The sequence below is a fragment of the Cebus imitator genome, unplaced genomic scaffold (genome assembly GCF_001604975.1).
Source record: "Cebus imitator isolate Cc_AM_T3 unplaced genomic scaffold, Cebus_imitator-1.0 Scaffold42, whole genome shotgun sequence".
NCBI classification, from domain to species: domain Eukaryota; kingdom Metazoa; phylum Chordata; class Mammalia; order Primates; family Cebidae; genus Cebus; species Cebus imitator.
The window spans coordinates 17,796,879-17,823,564 of NW_016107357.1; the positions used below are offsets into that span (position 1 = coordinate 17,796,879).

The 26,686-nt window shown below is 37.8% G+C and overlaps 1 protein-coding gene across 1 annotated transcript in view; it reads left to right on the forward strand.

Moving 5' to 3' along the window:
• RYR2 (ryanodine receptor 2) overlaps window positions 1-26,686 on the forward strand; it is a 787,527-nt gene that overhangs the window by 418,882 nt on the left and 341,959 nt on the right. Inside the window, exons 17-18 of the mRNA XM_037737814.1 lie at window positions 5,426-5,521; window positions 25,752-25,870. Of these exons, the coding sequence (XP_037593742.1) occupies window positions 5,426-5,521; window positions 25,752-25,870 (215 nt within the window). The remainder of the gene's footprint in view (window positions 1-5,425; window positions 5,522-25,751; window positions 25,871-26,686) is intronic.

A 26,686-nucleotide genomic window follows, 5' to 3' on the forward strand; every position in this document is an offset into this window, starting at 1 on the left:
TGAATACTGCATGATTCCACTTATAAGAAGTATCTAGAACGATTAAATTCATAGAATTAAAGAATGGGGCCAGGCAAAGTGACTCATTTCTGTAATCTCAAGACTTTGGGAGGCCGAGGCAGCGGCATCGCTAGCACTGGCCAGGAACTGGAGACCGTCCTGGGCAACATAGCGAGGCACTGCCTCTATAAAAAGTTTAAAAATTACATGCAGTGGCATGTAATCCCAGCTACTTAGGAGGCTGAGGTGGGAGAATCACTTGAACCCAGGAGGTTGAGGCTGCAGAGAGCCATGATTTCGCCACTTCACGCCAGCTTGGGCAACAGAGTAAGACTCTGTCTTAAAAAAACAAAACAAAAACAATCAAAGATTGGAATAGTGGTTTCCCAGGGACTGACGGGTGTGGAATGGGCATAGAATTTCAGTTAAGCAAAATGAGTAAGTTCTAGAGATATGCTACATGACATTGTACCAAGAGTCAACAATACTGTATTGTACACTTTACATTTTGTTAAAAGGATAGATCTCATGTTAAATGTTCTTACCACAGTGAAACTAAATTGTTAAAAAGTAAATAAATGCAGCATAGTGTATTTATTTTCAAAATTTTTTATTAATTGTGAATATTGCATGCTTTTCATATTCAGATTGGATAAAACTATAGGGAATTAATTAGTTATTTAACATTAATAAAATTGGTTCGGTGAATTAGCATTTCTTTCTTAAGAGCTTAGTTCAAAGTATTTTTATATTACTTAAATTGGACTGCAGTTATTTAACCACTGATATTTTATAGGAGACTGGGCACTATCATTCAGTTAGGTTAAGAAATACTATACCTACTAAGTTTCAGGCACCATATCAAATGTAATAAAACAGAGTATCATATAAAAAATAGCTTAAAATATAACAGAAGAAGACCTGTAAGTCATCGTATTGTATTTATTCACATTTCATTCGAGCTCATATTCACAGGGCCAGCTGTAGTGACTGATACAGTCACATTGATATTTCTTAAATATATGAGAAAAAGATCTTTATGGAAGATGAAAGGTCTTAACTTAGTTGTTAATTAAGCAACAATTAAAGAGTATTGTAAAATTTTAGGGGAGGAGATTTGTCTTGAATTTGTTTTCATACCTTGACCCATCATACAAAGTTGCCATTGCACTTTGGAGATGACAATGGTGCTCTGAGACTTCTCATAAGGAGAGCCACTACAGATACTGACGGCATGGTATTCCATTTTATTTTTGGAAAGACATTAACTTTGTTGTACTATTTGATATTAAAATCAATACTTTGTAGATAAGGAAAGAAATAAGAAAAATTAAGAAGGTAGAAACTACTCTTAAATTTAACCACCCATTTTAATCTATAACCTTTAAAATGTTCCTTTAAATCTTTATCACATTATAGACATGCAAAACATTTTGCACAGCTGCACACGTACTTGCAGAATAACATTGTATGTGCGTATCCGTGCATATCTTTGCACCAAGACATCACCTGTTCCCTCCTCCCCTTGACCATTGGCTCCTCTTGCTCCAAGTTCCAGGTTCATGGACTAAGATAGTCAGAAGTCTTTCCTTTGATATTGGTATGTTTTAGAGGTTTATTTGGTTACATTTTTTCAGACTTCCATGCTTTTATATTGTCATCTATTTTTTTCTCTGAGAGTAAAATTGTGATCACAGAACACTACCTCTTCACATCCTAACTTCCATTCTTATTGAGCATTTGTGATTTCTTTTGACAGAATTTATTGCAGGTTCAAAGGGTCACTGTGAAAGATCATATTACAGGACATGGCCCTTTTGCTCCCCTCCTGATCCATTCTTCTTCCACTTTATTTTGGAATAAGGATATGTATGTTTTTGACCTGGGGAAACAGTCCCACTAATATTAATCTTCCTTATGGTCTCTGTTTCTATCTCGCCCTTAACCAGATATTTTTTCCCCAAAATATTAGCCCTCATTCTCTAAGAAATATTCTAAAAAACACAGTTTTCTCCATGCTGTACGTGTACTTATATTCAGTATATGCACTTATTTTACAAAAATGGAATCATACTATCAATATTCTTTTATAGCAGATGTTTTCAATTAATTCTACATTGTGGGCCAATATCCTTGGCAGTAACTATAAACCGTCATCAGGCTTTAGGAGATATACACTACTGTGTACATACAGCGTATTACCATACTGAATACTGCAAGCAATTGTAGCACACTGGTATTCGTGTATCTTAGCATAGAAAAGGTACAGTAAAAGTACAGTATTATGATCTTAAGGGACGATCATTTTATCTGTTCCATTGTTGACAAAAACATTAATATGCAGCACATGAAATAGTGTAGAAATGACTTATTTATTGAATTTGTATGAAAAGGTTTTGGTCTTTGACACACTTCTCAATATTACTCATGATTTATTATTCTATTCAAATATTCTCCCATTAGGTCAGTTTTACTGAAAAAAAAATACATATCTATATATCGATGTATCTGTATCTTGAGAACATTCTTTTTACCAGATGTTCAAGGCTGTAGTATAAAGATGTATAAAATGGTTGTGTTTATAATTCTTTTTCTTTTTTTTTCGAGATAGGGTCTCACTCCGTCACCCAGGATGGAGTGCAGTGGTGAGATCATGGCTCACGGCAGTCTTGACCTTCCAGGCTTAAGCAGCCCCCGCCTCCTCAGCCTCCCAAGTAGCTGGGGCCACAGGCATGTACCACCATGCCTGACAAATTTTTAAAATTTTTGGTACAGATTGGGTCATGCTATGTTGCCCAGGCTGGTCATAAACTCCTGGGCTCAAGTGATCCTCTCACCTTGGCTCTCAGAGCGCTGGGATTACAGGCATGAGCCACCATGCCCACTTTAATGCCCTTTTCTTAATTTTGTCCTTTTTTCCTTTACTTTTTGATTAAAGTAGTAGTTGGTAGTTAGCTTATATTTTAAAAATAGTCCTTGAATGTGTTCTTGATCATTCTTACTATTATATAAATTACTTCTATTTCTAATGTATTAGTTTCAACTTTTATTGCTATTTGTAGTTTTTCCATTTTACTGATGTTTATTTGATGTTTTTTCCTATGTTTCAAAAGAAGTATTTACCATTTTCACCCAATTGCTTAACAATTAAAGTGTTTCGTTAATTTTGCCATGAGTATACTTTTGGTCACTTACTATTGGTGGTGTTAGGTAGTATTCCAATTTTTGATATTTATTATTTTATATTATGATATTGATTCCCTCATTTACCCAAGAGTTATTAAGGAGAGAGTTTAAATTTTTATATGCTTTTGGTTTTTTGTTTGTTTGTTTCTGCTTTTCTTACTAAATTCTGACATAGTTCTGTCCTAGAACTATGTCTGTTTGCAGTAAATTTAATGAAATTATCTTTGTGGCTTACTCTATAATTTTCTTAAATGACCCATCAGTTATTAAAAGAGTTCATTCTTATACTATTAGTTTCTTTTAAGAGTCACTTATGTTATATATATATCATCTATATAATTTTAGATAGCTAATATGACAGTGATATATATGTTATATATGATATAGGTATAATTTAAATAATACAATAGTTAGCTACTATATACAATTTTAGATAGCCATATATAATTACACATATATCATGTATATAATTAGTTTTACAAAATCAGAAATAAAATGAAAAGCATGAGTTAAGTTTTAAACAAAAAGGACTCTAAAAATTCAAAACCTTTATCACGTTCTTTTTCCCAATTGCTGTTGTTCTAAATTGGGAACAGTTATTCTTAGAGAGTAAAATTAGAATCTCTGCTTAGCCATAGTATTTCTCATTCCTCTGCTGTATTCCACCCCTATCTCTTGTCCCCCGTACTCTGCAGTCTGTGAGTAAATCTGGCCCTTAGGGGAGGCTGCCGGACCCAGAGTCAGAGAGAGCCTGAGAAATTGAGCGTATTAGCTCTTAATCTCCGTACATTTGTCACGGAAGCTCTATATACATAAAAGCTCTTCTCCTGCAGATGTTGTCTTTTCTGTGTGTTTCTTTTCTTACTCTCAGATCAGGTAATAACTTTCTTTCTTTATTTTTGGAAAAAGGAAATGTGAAGGACGTCTGTACACTGTCACTGTAGGGCCTCTTCCCTCCTTTTCTTAACAAGGAGGTTAACAGGCAGTAGCCTCAAGCTTCAGCTACCAGATTTTCTTTTTTATTTTTTTGAGACAGAGTGTCGCACTGTTGCCCAGGCTGGAGTGCGGTGTCACAATCTCAGCTCGCTGCAGCTTCCACCTCCCAAATTCAAGTGATTCTCCTGTCTCAGCCTCCCAATTAGCTGGGATTACAGGTGTCTGCCACCATGCCCAGCTAATTTTTTATATTTTTAGTAGAGACAGCATTTCACTGTGTTAGCCAGGCTAGTCTCAAACTGCTGATCCACCTGCCTTAGCCTCCCAAAGTGCTGGAATTACAGGGGTGAGCCACCGTGCCCTGCCTGCCAGATTTTCAGTAATGATTATTCTTATAGAGACATCTTTCTCTCTTTAAATATCATGTTGTCTAAAAATATTGTTATCCCTTTGGAAGCAATTATACTGCTTCTCAATAAAGTTAGGGGTATAAAGGTAGAAAAATATTTACCAGACTTGTTTTGAAATAATTTAATGTTTTTGATAAAAATTTAAAATTGAGTGTATAAACTAGGCTGAAATTGATCAGAAAAGTCACATAGGAATTTTATTTAAGATGAGTTCTTCAATCAAAGAAGTATAGAAAACAATAGTCTAAGCCAAGTTAGAATTCATTTCTTTACTGTCGAATTTCAAGTTTTTATTATGCATTGTGAATCTCCAAATCTGAAGAAACGATATAAGAAAATAAAAGGGTTTCAAAGTTAGTGACTACTGGTTTTCCCATCCATTATTTAATGTGACATTTAGTTCTATTTCTCTATATACCTGTTACAGTTATAATTACTATTTATGTCTCCTAGTATTTTGTGATGCATTTTCAAGAAAACTGATTTGCTTTTAGCTTCTTCCTTATATAGGTAAGAAAATTGAGCTTGAGAGAGACAGAATAATTTAATCTCATGGCTAATTAAAAGCAATGGATATTAGAACCCAAGTGAGGGAACTCCCAGGAGACTGTTTTCTTCATTACCCTTCATTATTACCTCCCAATGTGAAATTTACTTTCTGAAATTATATTTCTTCTACTGAACAGTGGTTTTCTTCAGTCTCAATTAATAATCATTAATTTGTCTTTTAATGTCTTAGTATTGTACATGTATGTGTATATATGTTGCATAAGTTTTAGATGTAACATGAAGATATTTTGTTCTTGATACAATATTTTAGGGCCAGTATTAGCCTATGTTAATTTTTGAGCCAAAAAATTACATAAAGGTGAACTCTATTTCTTCTTTTGCAGCGGCTCTAATTAGAGGAAATCGTAAAAACTGTGCTCAATTTTCTGGCTCTCTCGACTGGTTGATCAGCAGATTGGAAAGGCTGGAAGCTTCTTCCGGTATGTTTTCTAGTTTTCTCCTTGTTGTGATAGCTCACTCTTGTTTTTCTTTGCTTCATGTCCTTTAAGCCAAAAAAAAAAAACAAAACAAAAAAACTTTGAGTGGGATGTGGTGGCGTGTGCCTATTCCCAGATACTGAGGAGACTGAGGTAGGAGGGTGACTGGAGGGCAGAAATTTGAGGCTGTGGTACACTATGGTCACTGCACTCCAACATGGACAACATACCGAGACCCCAGCTCTAAAAAAACAAACACAAAAAACTCTGATGCTTGGTGTAATATAAGTGTTTTCCTTTTATGTTAGGTTAAGTATTTTTATTTATTGAAAAAAGCATTAGTATTTTCATTAGTCATTTCCGAATAGTCATCTAAGAATATCATGTCCATTTATATCTTTAAAAGCCTATATATAAAAGCCTTGAAAAACACTAAAGAGTCAGAATTCTCATTCTTTTTCAAATTGTTGACTGCTAGTCTATTCTACAAATAAAAAGATCAGTTTGGAGTTCTTATTGTTTTCTTTGTATTCGAAAGATTATTTGGACAGATTGGGGAGAAAATTGGTTTTCCAAATCCTATAGCATAATATTTTATTTAAAGGAAATTTAGCAAATACTAATAAATGGTCTCTATAATAGTAAAATATTTACAGGCAGTCAACCCGATACACACATCTTTAACAAGGTGTTAGTTGTATTTTGGTATTGTGGAGACTTATCAGTGATTGTAAAGACTTATCATTATCAAATCAGTGATTTGAAATTGTTAAATTTCTCTAGTTCAAACGTAGTTGTTAGAACTCTCTAGTGCCATAGATTACCTCAGTGACACCCCAATGAATCTACTGCTCCTCCATCTGTTTGCACAGTATTTTATTATTTGCTCTTCTTTATCGCTAATGCCCCTTATGTTACTTAGTTTTCCCCTGAGTTTCCTTCATTAGTAATGAACTTCTTGAAGGTAGGGGCATGGTTTCATTGATCTTTGTTTTCTCTGGATCTGCTATACCATCTGGAACCTATAGGTATTTAGTATTATTTGTTGAATGAATGAATGGACGAATGTTTAAAATTCACCCAAAAAATACCATTGTATTTAAAAGTCCATACAAAATAATTCTGCGACTTTTGCATGATAAAGACACAATCAGAAATTGAATGAACAGAGATAGAAACAGCTGTGATCGGAGAGGGCAATTTTAAGTCCCAGAGCAAAATCTGTAGAGTTTGAGATCGTGGAGGAGAAACGTTTGAGTCACAGTGAGTTCTTTGGCACTGCTTGATTGTTGGGTGGCAGAAATGAGATAGAAATGGAGATTGTTATAATCAAAACACAAAAATAATTATGAGGGTGTTAAGAGTATCAGAACATGAATGTAGCAACTGTGCATTCACTGCAGAATATATTAAGGAAAAAATATGTAACTACTAGGAGAAAGAAGTGACCAAATAAATGATAATGAAGCAAAGTCATTGTTGGGCGTAAATGGCTGGGATTTGTTGTCTTGCACCAAGAAGATTAAGAACACACACACACACACACACACACACACACACACACACACGAGAAGAGAGTTTAGGAGCAGAGGTTTAATAGGCAAAAGAAAGAGAAAGAAGAACAGCTTTCTCTCTTGAGAGAGGAGAGAGAGAGAATGAGACAGCACGCATGCATGCACGCATAGCACCCAAATGGGAAATCTGACCTGTGCCAGAGTGTACCAGATTTTATAGGCAGGCTTGAGAAAGTGCTGTCTGATTTGCATAGGGCCCAAAGATTGGTTGGACCAGGTATGGCATTTACATAGGATACCAGGAAGGCTGGCCACCCACCCCCGCATCTTATGCAAATGAGCTTTGCACTTGGCTGGTGCCCTGTTGCCTGCTCCTTACTGTACATGTGGCTGGCAAGGAGAAGGGAGCATGGAGCCACGATTGTAAACATGCCTAGTCCCAGGTGGCCTTTTCTTATTGGCACAACTGCTGGCATTCACCTAGGTAAGCTTCCAGCTTGTCTATGTCGGCAGCTTGATTTTGCAGGCTGCTCTTTGTTAGACAGGAAAATGATTTGGGGGCTGCTTTTCATTAAAAGGGCCCCTGTACCCTTACTATCTGCCTAAATCATTTCTCCTTCACTCCTATGGATTACAAAAATGGATAAATGTTTAGGCCAGAGTGCCCAGAATCATTGGAAAGCTACAGTAGACATTTAAAAAATGCTGGTCTCTTCTGCTGGACCCAGTGGGATCTGTAAAGAAATACGTGCAGGGCAGATTCAGAGCAGAGTGCTAACATGGAATGAATCAACTGCACAGCAAGATGCTTAACTCAGAAACAAAGAGAGAGAGAAGGCACGAACAGAGCCAAACATCCTTAAAGGTCAACCAGGTAGAGTCTAGAGGTTTTAGAGTCTTCAGTTTTGTCAGTTGTAGGTACAGTTTCATCAGATACAAATTGTTATTTGCTGCTGCCTTTTTCCACTCAAGCTGTTGATGGCCGGCATTCCTACTGAAATGGAAGCCCTGTGCTCAGAGATAACTTAATGAAAGTCAGGGAAAAAAGGACACTTAGACAATGTTTCATCTAACATTCTTACTTTAAAGGAAAGGAAACTGAGGCAAAGAACATTTAAATGACTGATTCAGAATCCTAGAATTAATTATTGTTCCCGCCAGGGTTAAAAGTCAGCTCCCTAGCATCAGACTTGAAATATGTCCATGATACTTTATAGCTTCTGGTTTTCAAGTATCTAAAATATATTTTGCTAAACAATTTTTTCTATTGTAGTTAACATTTATGCTTTTAATGAACTGGTTTTTTCCCCAGAGGAAGTGGCGTTGCTTAGTCTTTAGAGGCAGTAACAATGATGATATACACATGTATGTGTATATAACTTATTTCAATTATGCTTTGTTTTTACTAAGTACATACATATGCCTCATTTTATTTTCTCTCTATAGTAACTCTGACATTGCTGAATACACACTCTCCTCATCTGTTAGTGCTATAGCTGCAGATTGAAACTGAAAAATTCTTGAGTAGAAAAGGGATCAAAAGTAGGGTTACTGGGATCTAGACCTTTCTAGTCTTAACTGCCTTGGCAGGTCTCCAGTGCCTTGTTCGTTTTGGTTGATGTCTGGCCAGAAAAACCTACTTTACCACTGAGAGATACAGAAAAATGCCCAGAGTCGCCTGAAAAAACAGAATATTGGAAATTAAGTGTTGAATCATAGGCGAACAGTTATATTACAACAATATTTTCAACTATATTATAGATATTACGAGGAATTGTTTAGATGTATATCCTGAAATATATTTAGAATATATTTTAAGTTGAAGTTTCATTTTTAGAATGTATGTGATAAGATACATTTTTGTAAAAAAAAGAAAAAAAGATGAAAGTAGTAAGAAAAGAAGAAACAAGAAAAGGAAAGGGGCAAAAACCCTGCATAATATGTATGTATGTCTCCTCAGCCATAGGCTGCAGAAATATGTACACCGCTGTTTACTTTGGTGACAGAGGAGTTCAAATTAGAGAAAGAAAGGGTAAAATACTAACTAGGTTCTCTAGGATGGGGAATCGCTTGTCAAAACCTGTGATAAATAGCAAATGGGAAAGGATTAGACCCCAAGGATTGAGAACCACATAGAAGAAGAAAGGGCCTAACGACCAGTAACACCAATTACTTTTTCCACCTTCCTTTTGCTTTTTTTTAAGTTGTTTTTTCCATTATTCTTTACATTCTGTCAATAATTTAGTGGCAAGGACAATAATGTTATCTACCCGATAGGGATGTTAGGAGGACTGAATGATTAATATTTATAAAGTACATGAAAATGTATTTGGCGGCCAGGTGCAGTGACTCACACCTGTAATCCCAGCACTTTGGGAGGCCAACATGGGCAAATCATCAGAAGTCAGGAGTTTGAGACCAGCCTGGCCAACATGGTGAAACCCCGTCTCTACTGAAAATACAAAAATTAGCCAGGCATGGTGGCATGCACCTGTAATCCCAGCTACTTGGGAGGCTGAGGCAAGAGAATCACTTGAACCTGGGAGGCGGAGGTTGCAATGAGCTGAGATTACTCGATTGTACTCCAGCCTGGGCAACAGTGTGAGACTCCATCTCCAAAACATATATATTTTAAATTGATGAACTATAACTGTGTATATTTGTGGGATATGGAATAATGTTATGATGTATGTATATAATATAATATAGGATGATTAAATCAAGCTAATTAAATATCCATAACCTCAGTTACTTGTCAGTTTTTGTGGCAAAAACACTAGTGACACCAGTCACTATACTGAGCGTATCTGATCAGTTTGTAAGTATGATCATACTCTGAATTCCTTAGGGAAATGAAAGGTAAATTACATATTTTCCCTGACTTCATGTGTGTCTAGTGATTATGTTGCTGGGCCAACATTAATTGAAAAGACAAAAGATTGGTATGAGTGAGTACAGTTGATGAAGTTGATGTATTTCAGAATCCTGGGTTTTTCTTCAGGGTGTTCTCAGTCCTTGAAATACTATTTGGCGGCAAGAGTTAACTGACTAAAAACAGCTGGTCAGGAGGCCACAGAGTTTTTCTGAGTTTTACTTTTTGTGCAGTCTGTTCCCCGCACAGTTTTGGAGTAATGAAAATGGTCTCTCTCCATCCTGGCCGACGTGGTGAAACCCTGTCTCTACCATAAATACAAAAATTAACCGGGCATGATGGCGCACACCTAAAGTCCCAGCTACTTAGGAGGCCGAGGCAGGAGAATAGCTTGAACCCAGGAGGCAGAGGTTGCAGTGAGCCAAGATTGTGCCACTACACTCTAGCCTGGAGTCAGAACAAGACTCCATCTCAAAAAGGAAAAAGAAAGTGGTCTCTCTTTGGCGTTCCTACCATTTCTTCCCCACTCTTAGTAAGTGCCAGTGAGTCAAGTCCCATGGTTTTAAGCCGACGAAGGCGTTTTTGAGGCTGGTCACAGTGGCTCACGCCTGTAAGCACAGCACTTTGGGAGGCCGAGGTGGGCAGATCATCTGAGGTCAGTAGTTTGAAACCAGCATGGCCAACATAGTGAAACCCTGTCTCTGCTAAAATACAAAAAAATTAACCAGGTGTGGTGGCAGATGCCTGTAATCCTCAACTACTCAGGATGCTGAGGCAGGAGTACTGCTTGAACCTGGGAGGTGGAGGTTGCAGTGAGCTGAGATCACACCAGTCTCAAAAGAAAAAAAGAAAAAGGGAGTCTTTGAGTGGGTACCAGATATCAAAGCTTCACCCCCATGTACAGTGCAACTTGTGGCACCTGTAAATAAGGTAGTCTAAAGATTCCGAGGTTGTCACAATTCTTTCTTGCAGAGTATAAGCTCATCATTGTTCAAAGATGAAAAATGTTTAAGCTGTGGAATAATTTGTGCTATAATTTGGTGTAGCAGAAAGTTTTCCTCCTTGGTATTTACTTAAGTGTGAGCAATTGAGTTAAAAAGAGCAAGAACTCCCAGGATGTTTATGGTTTGAAATCCGTTGCTGGTGATGCAGAAATCGTAACTAACTCATTTGAGTAGTACCAACAATTCAGGCAACTCTGGTGATTTTCCCCAGGGTTGGTTGGAGGTGGGATACCAGGAACCTGTGTTCATTCACTACTTTTTTTCGATTCTATTTCTCCCTGAGCATCGCCCTTTAGGGTGGCAGTCCACAGAAATCTTGGTTAGCCAGAGGAATAAGAGAGGAAGTCTTGTCTCAGGAAATCCACCAAATCCGCTAAGGACTTACTTGAGAAAAACTGCTTATTAGAAAACAAAATCACAACCAGTGATACACACATTCCACCTGGCCTGTGCCTCGTCTCCTTTAGGCGCTGAGCTTAAGCTTCGTTGTCAGGAATAGAACTGAAGTTTTGGCTTTTAGGCACCGTTAGGGACAGGCGGCTATTTGTCACCATTGTCTGGTCTGATTGCATCTTGCTCATGCCATTCTAGTTATTAAATATTTTTAGCATCACCCTTGGTCAAGTAATTGCACTTGCCACTTGCTTTCAGTCAAGTTTAAGTGTCCGTGACCTACTTAAGGTACATTGTCATGGTTTAAGGCCTCTGTCTGGGACTGAGTTCATGGATGCTTCTCTGCATTGTGGATAACTTAGTCCAGTCTTCTCAAGCCAACTAGCCCCTTGATGGCCCTTTTAGTACCTGAGCTTTTAAAGTGAGAGCATATTTATTGGAACACAGTCGTCAAAAGATGGAAATCATTTACCACCCACCCAAACCTTCCATCTGCAGTATCAAGGCAGGGTGCACCGTGGTCCAGGCAGTGCCCTCGGGTCAGTGTGGATAGTGAAAGTAGCTTGATGGATATTAGCTGAGCTACTTTAGCACCCGTGCAATGTGCCTGCTCTGGAGAGAGGTGACCAGGGTAAGGTCTCACAGTGTAGTCAGCCCAGCAGGATACAATGTCCTAATTGTGGGCAATGGGGCCTGTCCCAAAGTTTCCTGTTATTTCATTATCTAAAACTGGGTTCATCCCTACCAAGCATGACTCATCAGAAATGGCAGCTCATTTAAAAATCATTCTCCTATTTTTTTAATTTTTTTTTTTTTTGAGACTGAGTCTCACTCTGTCACCAGGCTGGAGTGCAATGGTGATATCTTGGCTCATTGCAACTTCCGCCTCCTGGGTTCAAGTGATTCTCCTGCCTCAGCCTCCCCAGTAGCTGGGACTACAGGTACGTGCCACGATGCTAATTTTTGCATTTTTAGTAGAGACAGGGTTTCTATCATGTTGGCCAGGATGGTCTTGATCTCTTGACTTCGAGATCCACCTGCCTCGGCCTCCCAAAGTGCTGGGATTACAGGCGTGACCCACTGCGCCCAGCCTTATTTTCCTATTTCTACCTTCTTTGTTGCTATGTTTAGGAGAAGCAGAGCTCATGGGTTACAGGTATGGATTTTGGAGTTGGACTGGCTTAATTCCAATCCCAGCTCCACCCTCTATCTAATAGCTGCACGACCTTGTACGAGCCACTTAGCTCTGATCCCATTTTTTAACCTGTAAATGGGAATGGGAAAAATATCTAACTCAAAGTGCTCTTAGTGACACTACAAATGTGCTTATTAAGTTAAATGAATAAAAATACCACAATACATACCTAGCACCTTTTATTTTTTGGATTTAGTAGTTGCTGGTAACTACAACATTAATTTGATTTTATTAAAAGCATGGTTTTCCCATGTTAACACTGCTAGGGTATGATATGGAGAATTGCAGATGAAAAAGCATCATAATAACAAAGGCTGATACAAGTTTTACTCTGTTTTAGATACTGTTCTAGCGTCTTTAAATATATTAACTTAATCTACACAATAACTTTATGAAGCGAGTAATATTAGTATTCCTATTTCACAGCTAGGGAACTGAGACGTGGTGAGGTCACTTTTCCAAGGTCACACAGCATGTCAGCCACCGAGGCAGGCCTTAAGCACCACCCCCTCCCCACCTGCCCCCTGCTCTGCCCGCCATCTGCCTGTACGTTCATACTCTTTCCTTTCATAATAGATAATGTTTCAGTTGGGGGCCAGCGGGATGGATGATGATGGAATGTGTGTGCACCCTAGGTTGTTATAATGTGAAGAAGGAATAGAGTAACTCTCACATAAATAGGCAAGTTCAATTGTCGCAGATTTGTAGAATTTCAGAGTGAAAGTGAAAGTGCTTTCTGGAGGCTTCCTAACCCACCTAGCGTCCCTTGTGGCCTTACTGCCCCTCTCCTGAGTGACGTTGGATAATGCAGGTTTAGTGGTGAATGACTCAAAAATACCACTCTTCATTAAATCATAAAGTGTTTTGGTCTTCTGGGAGTACTTTCTCATATTCTCAGGTCTGAAGTGATTTGCTCAGTTTTCTAAAAATATATCCACTTTCAAATGCATTGTTAAGTTGTTGTATTTCACCCTTTACGTACTGATGTATCTCAGCACTATATACCATTCTGCACGCAGTAACCTATCTAAAATCGTGCTTTTTGCCAATGTATGCACAACCTTTCTCTTTCCCCTTACCTAACACTTGCTAATTACAACAACTAGCCTATTCTGTGCATCTTTATTTGTTTTCTTTATGATCATTGGGACTGGTACCCTTGGTTTGTCTATACTTCAGGAGACTTTAAAAACTGATACAACAATGAAGCTGTTCCTATGCTGAGTTTACATTTTTGCCCAAAATGATAGCTCTCAATATATATTTGCAGCTTTGAGGTATACATCTTTTTGAAGAACTGATCGATCTGTATTTGTTTTGCTCCAAGGGATCCATCTTAAAAAATGTTTTGTAAACTTTTGAGTAAAGCCTGTAGAGCAAACAGTGACATCTGCCAGCATTTCTGTGGGTACTGACGTTTCACTGAGAGACACACAGTCATTAGAGTTTTGAACATTAAAAGACTGTATAGTTTTTAATTGTGCCGCCAAGGAAATCTCAATTGAATTTAGGCCTCTGTGCTGAGTGTCATATGCATTACTTCACTGGATTTCCACAATTATTCTATTCCACAAAAATTCTATAAATTTCCATTTACAAATGGAAAGAGGCTAAGCACCTCAGATGTCACTTTTTCAAGGTAAAAGGAAACTAATGGCCCAAGGAATGAACTTTTGTGGTCTGTAAGCTCTATGAGGCCAGTTTTGCTCAAAACCCAGATCTAACACAGTGAATGGTCCATTTGTTATACTCAGTGATGAAGGAATGAATAAATGAAGGAGACCTCCAGAAAACCAGAACCATGAGTGTCAATAGCAAAATGGTCATATCCGGCTGGGTGCGGTGATTCATGCCTGAAATCCCAGCACTTTGAGAGGCTTAGGTGGGCAGATCACTTGAGGTCAGGAGTTCAAGATCAGCCTGGCCAACATGGTGAAACCTTGTCTCCACTAAAAATACAAAAATTAGCCGGCTGTGGTGGCATGCACCTGTTGTCCCAGTTACTTGGGAGGCTGAGGCAGGAGGATGGCTTAAGCCCAGAAGGCAGAGGTTGTAGTGAACCAAGATCACTCCACTGCACTCCAGCCTGGGTGATGGAAGTGAAACCTTTTCTCAAAAGACAAAAAAAAAAAAGAAAGAATGAATGAAAGAAAGAAAAGAATATCTTAAAGTATTAATGATTTCCAGTCTGGCATTCCACATTCTCCTAGGTTTTGAGATGTGGCAATTTATATAAATAACTACTTGTATAGAATAAAATTTCTAATACCGTTATTTAATTGTTATATAATGAACTGCTTTTAGTTGATATTCTCTTTTAACTGGACTTTAACTTCTATAGTTTGTCTACTTTTTATAAATCATGATTCCTTAAACTGAAGGCAGCAAACCATCAGAGGCCTAATAAAGGCTGCATAGTACGTTATAATTACAGTACTCATTTTATGTGTTTTATTTCAGCTACTTTATTCCAGGAAACTCAACTTAGATTCATCTTTTCTTCTAATAAAATACCCTTGCTCCATCATTTTTGTTTGTGTGTTTTGCAAATGGATCCATGATATTCCCTCATTCTGGATATGAATAACAATGTGATCCACCTGTTATCTTCACTGACTTCCATTTTTACTAATTTTTCTCTCCTTTCCCTAATGTTGCCAAGCTGTGTTATATTTTAGTTTTAACCTCTGTCACTTTTTTCTCCTTTTTGGGGCTTTATGAGTGCTCATTTTTCTCATTAGCCTCAAAACCAGCATAAAAATATGAAGCATATGCAATTATGTATTTTCGTAATTGGGCTTGAGGCCACATTGCTTGGGATTGTTATTTTTAAGCCTTTATATATATTAATGTTCATATCAATTTATTTTTCTTCCTCTATTTGTGAGAGATATAGAAGCTCTATTTAGAGTAATGTATTTATTTCATGAGTTAACAGGAAGCAAAATGTGCAATGTGCACTGCTATTTTCTTTCTGATTATTTGTAAAGAAAAAAAGTCAAAAAACGTTTAGCCGTTTATCTTATGTTGAAACTCAAATGATTTATTGACTTCAAATGTATACCCATTTTAAACAAACAGAAACATTTTTCTCTGGCTCAGTGGTGCTTCAGTTTGTGATACACAAAATTTACTGCAAATATTTAAAAGATGTGCTGTAATTATGCTGTCTATTGGTTCATTACTCAACTCTTGCTATTTGTTTTGGGTAGACCCAGCTCTCCTTGGTAGAAAAAGCAAACTAAGCTTCCAGTTAGCTCAAACTAGAAGTTTCTGTAGTTCCTACTGTCTCATTTTCCCTCGTGGTTGCGCTTACTTCTGAAAATAAGACAACTTAGATGCAGTGCACACGTTTTCACTCATGGGCAATTTACTTTAAACTGGTGGAAATAAACAACAGATTTGTGCCTTTACAGAACCCTCTGAAATGCACAGGCCCAGACACAAATTACTGCTTTTGCACGTAACTGAGATTCTTTCCCTTACAGCCTCACCATTGCTATGTAGAAAAAAAGCAAAACAAAAGAACCCTCCCAAACTCCTTGGATCTTTGGCCAACGTGGAGCTAGCTAGGCCACATCTTCTGCTCCTGCAAATTGCTGCTTACTTCATTTGCGTGTTTTTCTTTTTTCATGATGTTAGTACTGTAAGAAGACACTCCTGTTAACCAGGGGTGCTTTTATGTCCTGTTTTAGCATTTGTTAAACACTAAGTCTACTTAGTTGAACTTTCACTATTTTGTTTGTAATTTTTGTGAGCACATAGTAGGTGTATATGTTTATGGGCTACATGATATGTTTTTATAAGGTCTGCAGTGTGTAATAATCACGTCATGTAAAATGGATTCTTCAGCCCCTAAAGCAGTGTTTGTTTTTTAAAAATTTTTGTGGATACCTAGAAGATGTACATATTTATAGGGTACATGAATTTCGATACAGGCATACAATGTGAAATAAGCACATCATGGAGAATTGGGGTATCCATTCCCTGAAGCATTTATCCTTTGAGTTACAAGCAATCCAGTTATACTCTTGAAAGAGTTAATTGTATACTTAAAATGTACAGTTAAGTTATTTTTGGCTATAGTCGCACTGTTGTGCTATCACATAGTAGGTCATACTCATTCTTTCAATTTTTTTGTGCCTACCTATCAGCCGTCTCTACCTCCTAGAGCCCGCCACTACCCTTCCCAGCCTCTGGTAACTATCCCTCTACTCCCTATGTCCATGAATTCAAATGTTTTGATTTTTAGATCCCACAAATAAGTGAGAACATGTGACGATTGTCTTCCTGTGCCTGGCTTATTCCCCTTAACATAGTCATCTCCAGTTCATCCATGTTGTTGCAGATGACTGGATCACATTCTTTTTTTATGGCTGACTAGTACTCCATTGTGTATATGTACTGATTTTCTTTATCCATTCATCTGTAGGTGGACATTTAGGTTGCTTCCAAATCATTTCTATGAACAGTACTGCAACAAACATGGATTGCAACAAACGTGGAATGCAGATATCCCTTCGATATACTGATTTCCTTCTTTTGGGTGTATACTCAGCAGTGGGATTGCTGGATCACATAGTAGCTCAATTTTTAGTTTTCTGAGGGACCTCCAAAATGTTCTCCATAATGGTTGTACTAATTTGCATTGCCACCAGCAGTGCAGGAGGGCTCCCTTTTCTCCGTATCCTTGCCAGCATCTGTTACTCCGTGTCTTTTGGATGTAAGCCATTTTAACTGGGGTGGGATGCTATCTCATTGTAGTTTTGATCTGCACTTCTCTGATGATCCTTCACTGCGTTTTTGACTCAACTCTCCTGTAATCTCAAGAATGCAAAACTTTCTGTGGTTCTGCCCATTCGCTCTCCTTGTTTCTCTGAGTCTTGCTATCTCTCTCGCCGAGATCTAACAGGCTGGTTTAATTTCTCCTGATTTACTAATTTACCTTATTTTGTTTTAATAACTAACTTTGATTCCATGTCTTCATGCTGATTCATAGATATCTCCCCTGAATTCTCTTCTGATCAGTGTTGTCCATTCAGCATTTCTCTCTCTGTCTAAAGACTATAATCACCACTTAACAAAGGAGCATATTGGTAATTCTTCCCTGTTGATCTTTGTTTCATTTGCCTTAATTTATATCGACCATAAAATAATAGCAATACTTACACAGCATGGGTTTGATCTAAGCTCTGTTCTAAATGCCTTATGTGTATTGCAATTCATAACAATTTCCCCTCCCCTGGGCCTCATTATTATGTCCATAAATGTGGACACTGGAGCACAGAGATGTTAAATAATTTGCTAAAAACCTGCCAGGACTCAACACTGGGCATGTCGGCTTATGTGCATGCTTATCACCAGTACAGGATACAATAGAATAATAATGATACCTCTTATGATATTTCCCATTAAGCTTTGTAAATACCAAGCCTGCCAATCAATTAATCTTTGGGAAGCATGACGGCCTGTCACATACCTAAGTTCTTTGCATTCAGGAATGCAAATGTCCTTCATGTTCTGTGTGATTCCCTGTTCTTTCTCAGTCATTTCCCAGTTTACTTCCCCATCTTTTCACTTGTTATGTCACTTTTTCTAATGACTCAGAACGAAAAGATAAATTTTCCTACTTTCAGTGAACCATCAGTGAAATCTGGGGATATTAATCATTTTAAGATTCTGACCAAAGAAGCTCTAAAGGGTTTCAACTCCCAGGTAGGAGGAAAAAATCCCCAAACAATAACCTGTGGTTTGAATAATTTGTAGTTCAGCAGGTCTCTGATTGTGACTTCTTTCGTTGATATGCTGTGGGTACCGCCAAACTATTTCACTTGCACCCTATGTCAGTGTTTCCTTTACGTGAGGCAGTTTAATTCCTACTAATAAGCACTCAGCCTGTAGTCTTCCTGTATGCTTCCCTCTAACTTAGACGAAAGGGTTTCCACACCTCAATTTTCAGGTGAGGCCATGTGTGCCTTCTGGAATAATCTTTTGTTCAGTATTATTACTCCCACCTGAAATAGAAGTGGAAGAGAGACTTTCCTTCTCCCAGAGCAGAATCACACTCCTGTATCCCTCATGCGTGGAGAACTAGGTTCCATCTAAACCACATCCATCTTGGTGTTCTGGGATGATTTTGACTTTGTTTTCTTTTTGCAAAACAATTGGAACCATAGGTGAGGAAATAGTACCCTGCAGGGCGGGGTGGGGGGTGCTGGGCAGGTGCTGGCACTGTGGTTTCTGAGTCAGTGGTTTTCCTGGGCTTTTGGCAGTGATCATGGGCACCAGTGTCATGGCTTCCTTTGTCCCCACATTGGCCTCCTGTGCCTGAGTGGCTACCAGTCTAATACCACTCACGTCTTCTCCCAAATGTAAGCTTATGCCGACTTACTGTGGGGCAAAATCCCCAGGCTAGATGATTCTTGGTAAAGTCAAACTCCATAGACCACTCCTGCCTTGTGGCTTGTTTCTAGTTCTCTGCAGATTCTCAACTGATTTTGTTCAACCTCAGACAGCCTGAGCTGTGACCTGTGAATAGACAATAGCAAAGTTAACTTCGATCTCTGATGAAGCTCCTACAGATCTGTAAGTCAGGTAACAAAAGTCTAAGTCTATTAGTAAAAAGCAAACAGGATCACTGTTTTTTGGGTACAAAAACATGATAAGGAATATTCTTTACCCATCAGAGCGCTTGGCCACCGCTCCGAACACTGTTAAGTTATTCCTAGACATTTAGTTACATCTGTGGAGATTCTCCTTTCTCATGAGAACATAAATCATTCACAGTTACAATCATGAAAGTTTTAAGGCCAATGGCTAAATACTTTCAAGTATTAAACATGCAGTGCCTGCAGCCTAATCTTGTGTTCTATGCACAAACAGCACAGAAATTTGCCTAATTCGCCAAGTGAAATTTTTCCTCAACCAAATTAAAACACAGATAAGGAAATCCTAGCACTAAGAAATATAAATTCTCTATGTTAAGTCTTCTGTCTTTTCTACCTTTAAAGTAACAAATCAAAGGTTTTAAATGAAAATCTCCAAAAAAAAAGTAGGTCAGTTATTCTATTGACACTTAACAATAATGAATTTTGTTTTGAGTAAATAAACAAATGGCAGTTTTATTTTGTGTAAACAGAATGTGAGAACTAACAGTCCATTTACGTTCATTCACTTACTCATTTGGCAAACATGAGATGGCCTTCCCCAGGTCAGAGTGAGCTGGGTGACAAGGAGGCAAAATTAAACCAATATCTGCTCTCAAGGGCTCATTCTGTAACGGGGGATTGAAATGAGAATTTTGAAAATGTTAATACAAGCTAGGCGTGGTGGCAGGAGTCTGTAATCCCAGCTACTTGGGAGGCTGAGGCAGGAGAATTGCTTGAACCTGGGAGGCGGAGATTACAGTGAACCGTGATTGCGCCACTGGGCTCCAGACTGGGTGACAGCGCAAGACTCCGTCTCAAAAAAAAAAAAAAAGTTAATATAATGTGCTTGATACTATAAAAGGAGGAATAATTAATTCGTCTCAGAGCATTAGTAAAAGCTCACCTAATTAGGTAACTTTGAACCTTTGTGAGATGATTGAGATTTTGCAGTCTTGGAAGGTGGGAGTATATTTAGATCTGAGAATAACATGGGTGAAGGATTGAAGGTGAGCAAGTTCTTGTAAGTTTTAAGAGGGCCTTGCCTGTCTGGTTCACTGCTGATCCCATTCCTTGGAACAATGCCTGGTAGGTGCTTATTTATGATTAATATGCAGGTATATATATTCATTGTTCTTTGTGGGAGGAAGTGGCAGGAATTGAGGCTGCAAAGGAAGGTTGCTCTATCTGGTGTAGGGATTGATATACTTTGCTAAGGAGAATGGACTTTGACCTTGGAAGGTCGGGGAAGCCATTGAAGATTTTAAGCAAGGGAGTGACATTGATTAAATGTGTGTTTCAGAATAACTGCCTGCAGCTTGGAGGATGGGTTGGGGAGGGAGGAGGAACTGCAGGAGAGGAGTTAGTAAGAGGCTATTCAGTGAAAGGACAGGATGAGTTTAGGAGATAAATTTGGACACAGCATTATTGAATTTTAACAATTACATTTAGGAAAATGAGAAAGCCAAAGAGTATTAAAAATGACTTCAGGTTTTTAGCTTGAATATTTGGATGGATGATGGATGAGAGAAGCAATTTTACATGTGTATGTACAGAGAAAGGTGTTATGTTCAGCTTTTGGGAAAGTTAGTAGGGGGTACTTAGAGACATTCTCATTGAAATGTCCAGAAGATGATTAGGAAATGATATTTGAAATCAACCTGGAGTTGTCAACCTGAGTTCTTATTACTCGTCACTGCTAATCAAATCATGCACATAAAATGGCCAGTGCCCTGAGACCAACCCTAGTTTATTGCTGTATAGTACTTAGTCCTGACATAAACACTCAGTACTGTAATTTGTGTGTTCTCTGTGTGGCAACTGTTAGGTTTTGTTTATGCTTATTCCATTCCATGGAATGAAAATAAATTTATGTAACTTGGATGAAGTATAAGACTTGACTTATTCTATAGACTAAAACTTAACTGTACCTATATACTATAGAGGGGAAAGGCAGGTAATGTTACTGGCCATTTTTTGTCAGGATTTACACTGAGTTAGATGAATTGAATAAGTATTCAGATTTAGTGGCTGAAATAAAATGTAAATAGACATTACTTCCTATTGTTTTATGATTCTCCTAAAATATGTTTCTTACTGTAAAAGTTAGGCACGCTCATTTCACAGAATTTATGAAACATTGGGAGAGAAATATATAAATCCAGAAATAACCAAGACTAACCTTTTTAGATAATAACTTCTGGTGTTTTTTGAAATGTGTATCTTACACAAATGAATATATTTTACATAGTTGCAATTATAAGGTATATGTTATTTTGCATCTACTCTTAAAAAGTTACAGATTCACTCAAATCATTTCTATACATTTATTAAAACTTATAAAATTCAATTGCTTTGCCTTACTATTTGTTGTAATTGGTTGGGATTTTTAAAAGTAATTTGTAGCATATTTATAATTCTTTCATTTTATAATATTGTTATGATCTGCCAAGCTTTTAAATTTGAGAATCTAACAATAAGCTTCATGAGCATAGTTATTTCTTGGTCTTATTGAATGTATTTAGTATTTAGTGGTTAAATGATTGTAACTATTGCTATTGTAATCTTCATTAAGCACTGTTTCTCTGCATCGTTTTTCACCCAAGTGTTCAAAGCATATATCAGCATAATTTAAATATACACATGATATTGCATAGCTGTTCCTTTTTTTATTTAAAAATGGGCTCTTCGGAGTTTCCCATTTGTTTTCTTTTAAGAATTTTTTATTATACAAAAGCACATTTGCTGTTTATTTCAATAAAATTGAAAATCAAATTTATTTTAGACTGGGTGCTGTGGCTTGCTACTGTAATCTCAACACTTTGGGAGGCCAGTGGGAGGATTGCTTGAGCCTAGGAGTTCAAGGCCAGTGTGGGCAACATAGTGAGACCACCCTCCATCTCTACAAAAAAAAAAAAAAAAGAAAGCTCAGCATGGTGGCACACACCTATAGTCCTTGCTACTCAGGAGGCTAAGGTGGGATGATTGAGGCAGTACTGAACTATGATCATGCCACTGCACTTCAGCAACTTAGTAAGATTCTGTCTCAAACAAAACAAAACAAAACAAAACAAATTATTCCAATAAACCAGGGTTCTTCTTAAGGTACTGGCCATCTAATATGTATGTATATTTCAGTTTATTTCAATAAAATTGAAAATAAAACGTTTTTTCTCTGACATTTCGTTGTCAGAATTAGTAGAATTAGTAACAGTCAATTATTTTCAGCTATTTATTTGTTGGATCTGACCTGCTAGAATTGAAAAACAAAGAAACTATTTTAATGTTAAACCCAGAATTCTGAAAGATTTCTGTTAGACTAGGGTAAATGGAAAAATCAGGGATTTGTTTTCATATAGCCATTCTTGCACTTGGTGACATATGCTGCTTACTTCTAAAATCCAGTCGTACCTTTTCTGATATATTCAGTTTATTCACTCTGTGGGTCCTCATGAGTGTTGATTTAGCAACAGAATTTATTATTCTTGGTCCTAACTTCTTGCTCTTCTTTCTTAATGGTTATACTCTATTCTGTGATTGGCAATCTTTTTCTGAAAAAGGCTAGTGTCTTAGTCAGTTGGGACTTCTGTAACAAAATATAATAAACTGGGTGATTTATAAACAATAGAAATTTATTTCTGACAGTTCTAGATTCTGGGAATTTCAAGGTCAAGGCTCCTGCAGATATGGTGTCCTCAGGGCCTCCTTTCTCATAGAAAGTCCATCCTCACATTGTGGAAGGGACAGCAAGCTCCCTTGGGGCCTCCTTTATAAAGGCACTAATTCCATTCTTAAGGGCCCTGCCTTCATGACCTAATCACCCCGCCAAAGGCAACATCTCCTAATACTATCACCTTGGGGGTTAGGATTTCAACACATCAGTTTTGGGGAGACAAAAACATTCAGATCATAGCAGCCAGATAGTTAACATTACGGGCTGCTTGGACCAAGAGACCTGTTAGAACCACTCAACCCTGCCTTTGTAGTGAGAAAGCAGCCATAGGCAGTATGTAGATGAAGGTGCATGGAATACACAATCAAATTTTATTTATAAAAATAGGCAGTATGCATCTGACAAGGGTCTAATATCCAGAATCTATAAGAAACTTAAATAACCCAATGAGCAAAACCCAAATAACCCCATTAAAAAATTGTCAAAAGACTTGATCCTGTTTCAGCTTTCTGCATATGGCTAGCCAATTTTCCCAACACCATTTATTAAATAGGGAATCCTTTTCCCATTGCTTGTTTTTGTCAGGTTTGTGAAAAATCAGATGGTTGTAGTTGTGTGGCATTCTTTCTGAGGCCTCTGTTCTGTTCCATTGGTCTGTATCTCTGTTTTGGTACCAGTACCATGCTGTTTTGATTACAGTCTTGTAATATAGTTTGAAGTCAGGTAGTGTGATGCCTCTAACTTTGTTCTTTTTGCTTAGGATTGTCTTGATTATGAGGGCTCTTTTTTCTTTTTTTCCAATTCTGTGAAGAAAGTCATTGGTAGCTTGATGGGGATAGCATTGAACCTATAAATTACTTTGGGCAGTATGGCCATTTTCACAATATCTATAAGCATGGAGTGTTTTCCCATCTGTTTGTGTACTTTCTTAATTCCTTGAGCAGTGGTTTGTAGTTCTCCTTGAAGAGGTCCTTGACATCCCTTGTTAGTTGTATTCCTAGGTATTTTATTCTCTTTGTAGCAATTGCAAATGGGAGTTCACTCATGACTTGGCTCTCTGTTTGTCTATTATTGGTGTATAGGAATGCTTACAATTTTTGCACATTTATTTTGTATCCTGAGACTTTGCTGAAGTTGTTTATCAGCTTAAGGAGATTTTGGACTGAGAAAACTGGGTTTTCTAAATATACAAGGTCTGAAGTTGAGGTAGCAATTAATAGCCTACCAACCAAAAAAGTCCAGGGCCAGACAGGTTCATAGGTGAATTCTAACAGAGGTACAAAGAGGAGCTGATACCTTCCCTTCTGAAATTATTCCAAACAATACAAAAAGAGGGAATCCTCCCTAACTCATTTTGTGAGACCATCATCATCCTAATACCAAAACCTGGCAGAGACACAACCAAAAAAGAAAATTTCAAGCCAATATCCATGATGAACACTGATGTAAAATCTTCAATACAATACTGGCGAAATGAGTGCAAGAGCACATTAAAAAAGCTTATCCATCACTATCGAATCGGCTTCATCCTGGGATGCAAGGCTGGTTCAACGTCCGTAAATCTATAAACATAATCCATCACATAAACAGAACCAAAGACAAAAACCACATGATTATCTCAATAGATGCAGAGAAGGCCTTCAACAAAATTCAAAAACGCTTTATGCTAAAAACTCTCAGTAAACTAGGTATCGATGAATCATATCTCCAAATAATAAGAACTATTTATTTATGACAAACCCACAGCCAATATCTTACTGAATGGGCAAAAACTGGAAGCACTCCCTTTGAAAACTGGCACAAGACAAGGGTGCCCTCTCTCACCACTTCCATTCAACCTAATATTGGAAGTTCTGGCTAGGGCAATCAGGCAAGAGAAACAAACAAAGCGTATTCGAATAGGAAGAGAGGATCTCAAATTGTCCCTGTTTGCAAGATGACATGATTGTGTCTTCTGTATTCTATAATACCTTTGTAAATGTGAAACTTTATATTTCTTTTCTAAGAATATGAACTTCATTTGAGAGGTATGACCCTTTCCACAGGGTTCCTCTGGGGCCTTTCTCAATACTATGTAACTCTCAGAGGTGATGTTTTCTGTATGTTGGGTCTAATTGCTTTGAATGGGATCCATTCTCATTGTTGACAAGGCAAGCTTGTTCTGAAAAAATAAACACAGGGATACACATTTAGCTTTTCGAGTTCATGCTAAAATTTCTGATAATGAAATTCATTTTCTTTTCTTTTTAAACTTTAACAAAAGGTATATGCTGTTTTATCTTTTGTGGTGGATAGTACCTTAAAAAATCACTATTTTTAATCCAGTTTTATATATTGTGTTATTTCTATGCATTTTTGTCTTATTTTACATATTTCTCTTATTTAACAAACTAAGGAATCTTTTCAACTATAAACCTCAAGGAGAATATGATCTCCACGAATTAGGATGCATTGTTGCAGCATTACACTCTAACTGCCAAGAAGCTTCGTAAACTGGCCCTAACCCCCCTCTCCCCTCCCCAGCTCACTCTGTACATTAGGCATATCAGGTATGCCCCAGATTCAAGACTTCACTCATGCATGTACCATCCGTCCTTTCCTGGAAAGCCTGCAAATGATCATGAACATATTCTTTAAGACCCCACCTCCATGGTGCTTGGTTTACTACCTCCTCCTGGTGGCAAACCTGCTTCCTGTGCTCAACACCACATGTCAATTGTTTGCCTTTTCCTCCCTCAGCTAGGATGTCATCATCTTTGGATATTAGTCCCTTCTCCCAAACACCACCTGTCACCTATCACAGTGCCTTGTGACAGTCACATTGAGCACAGATAATTACATATTATACTGAATGCACATATGTAGAAAAAGGAAGACACTGGTTATTATACATCAATTAATCATGGTTTTTTCCCCCCTTTATTTGTTTTATCTTTAGGCATTCTGGAAGTTTTACACTGTGTATTAGTAGAAAGTCCAGAAGCTCTAAATATTATTAAAGAAGGACATATTAAATCTATTATCTCACTTTTAGACAAGCATGGAAGAAATCACAAGGTAAATGAACTATTTTATTTCCCTGAATGAATTCTCAAATCCTTTCAGATATATTTTTTAAATAAGATAACGTTTTAAAAGTGTGTCAAATTTTTCATGAGTATTTTTCATCTCTTTATTATCTTGAGATGGAGTCACGCTGTCACCCAGGCTGGAGTGCAGTGGCGCGATCTCAGTTCACTGCAACTACACTTCCAGGGTTCAAGCAATTCTTCCATCTCAGCCTCTCGAGTAGCTGGGACTACAGGCACACACCACCTTGCCTGGCTAATTTTTGTATTTTTAGTAGAGATGGGTTTTACCGTCTTGGTCAGGCTGGTCTTGAACTTCTGACCTCAGGTGATCCACCTGCTTTGGCCTCCCAAAGTGCTGGGATTACAGGCATGAGCCACCCCACCCAGTCTTCATCTCTTAATCACGATGAAGTAATAGTGTTCTGTGTTTCTTCATAGCATCAGTGGGAACATGAAGAAAAGTTGGAAAGTTAGTGGGAAACACACTGTAATGTTTACATAACTGAGTAAAATGTAACTGAAAGAATATGTTTGCTTTGTAAAAGTGCTGCTTATGCTTGATTCTGAAGGGGGAATTAGAATCAGCTGAAAGTGACTGGTTGCAGTGACTCATGCCTGTCATCCCAATACTTGGGGAAGCCAAGATGGGAGCATCATTTGAGGCCAGGAGTTTGAGACCGGCCTGGGTAACATAGCAATACTCTGTCTTTACAAAAAAAAAAAAAGAAAAATTAGCCAGATGTGTTGGCATGCACCTATATGCATCCATAGAGGCTGAGGTAGGAGAATGGAGGATCCCTTG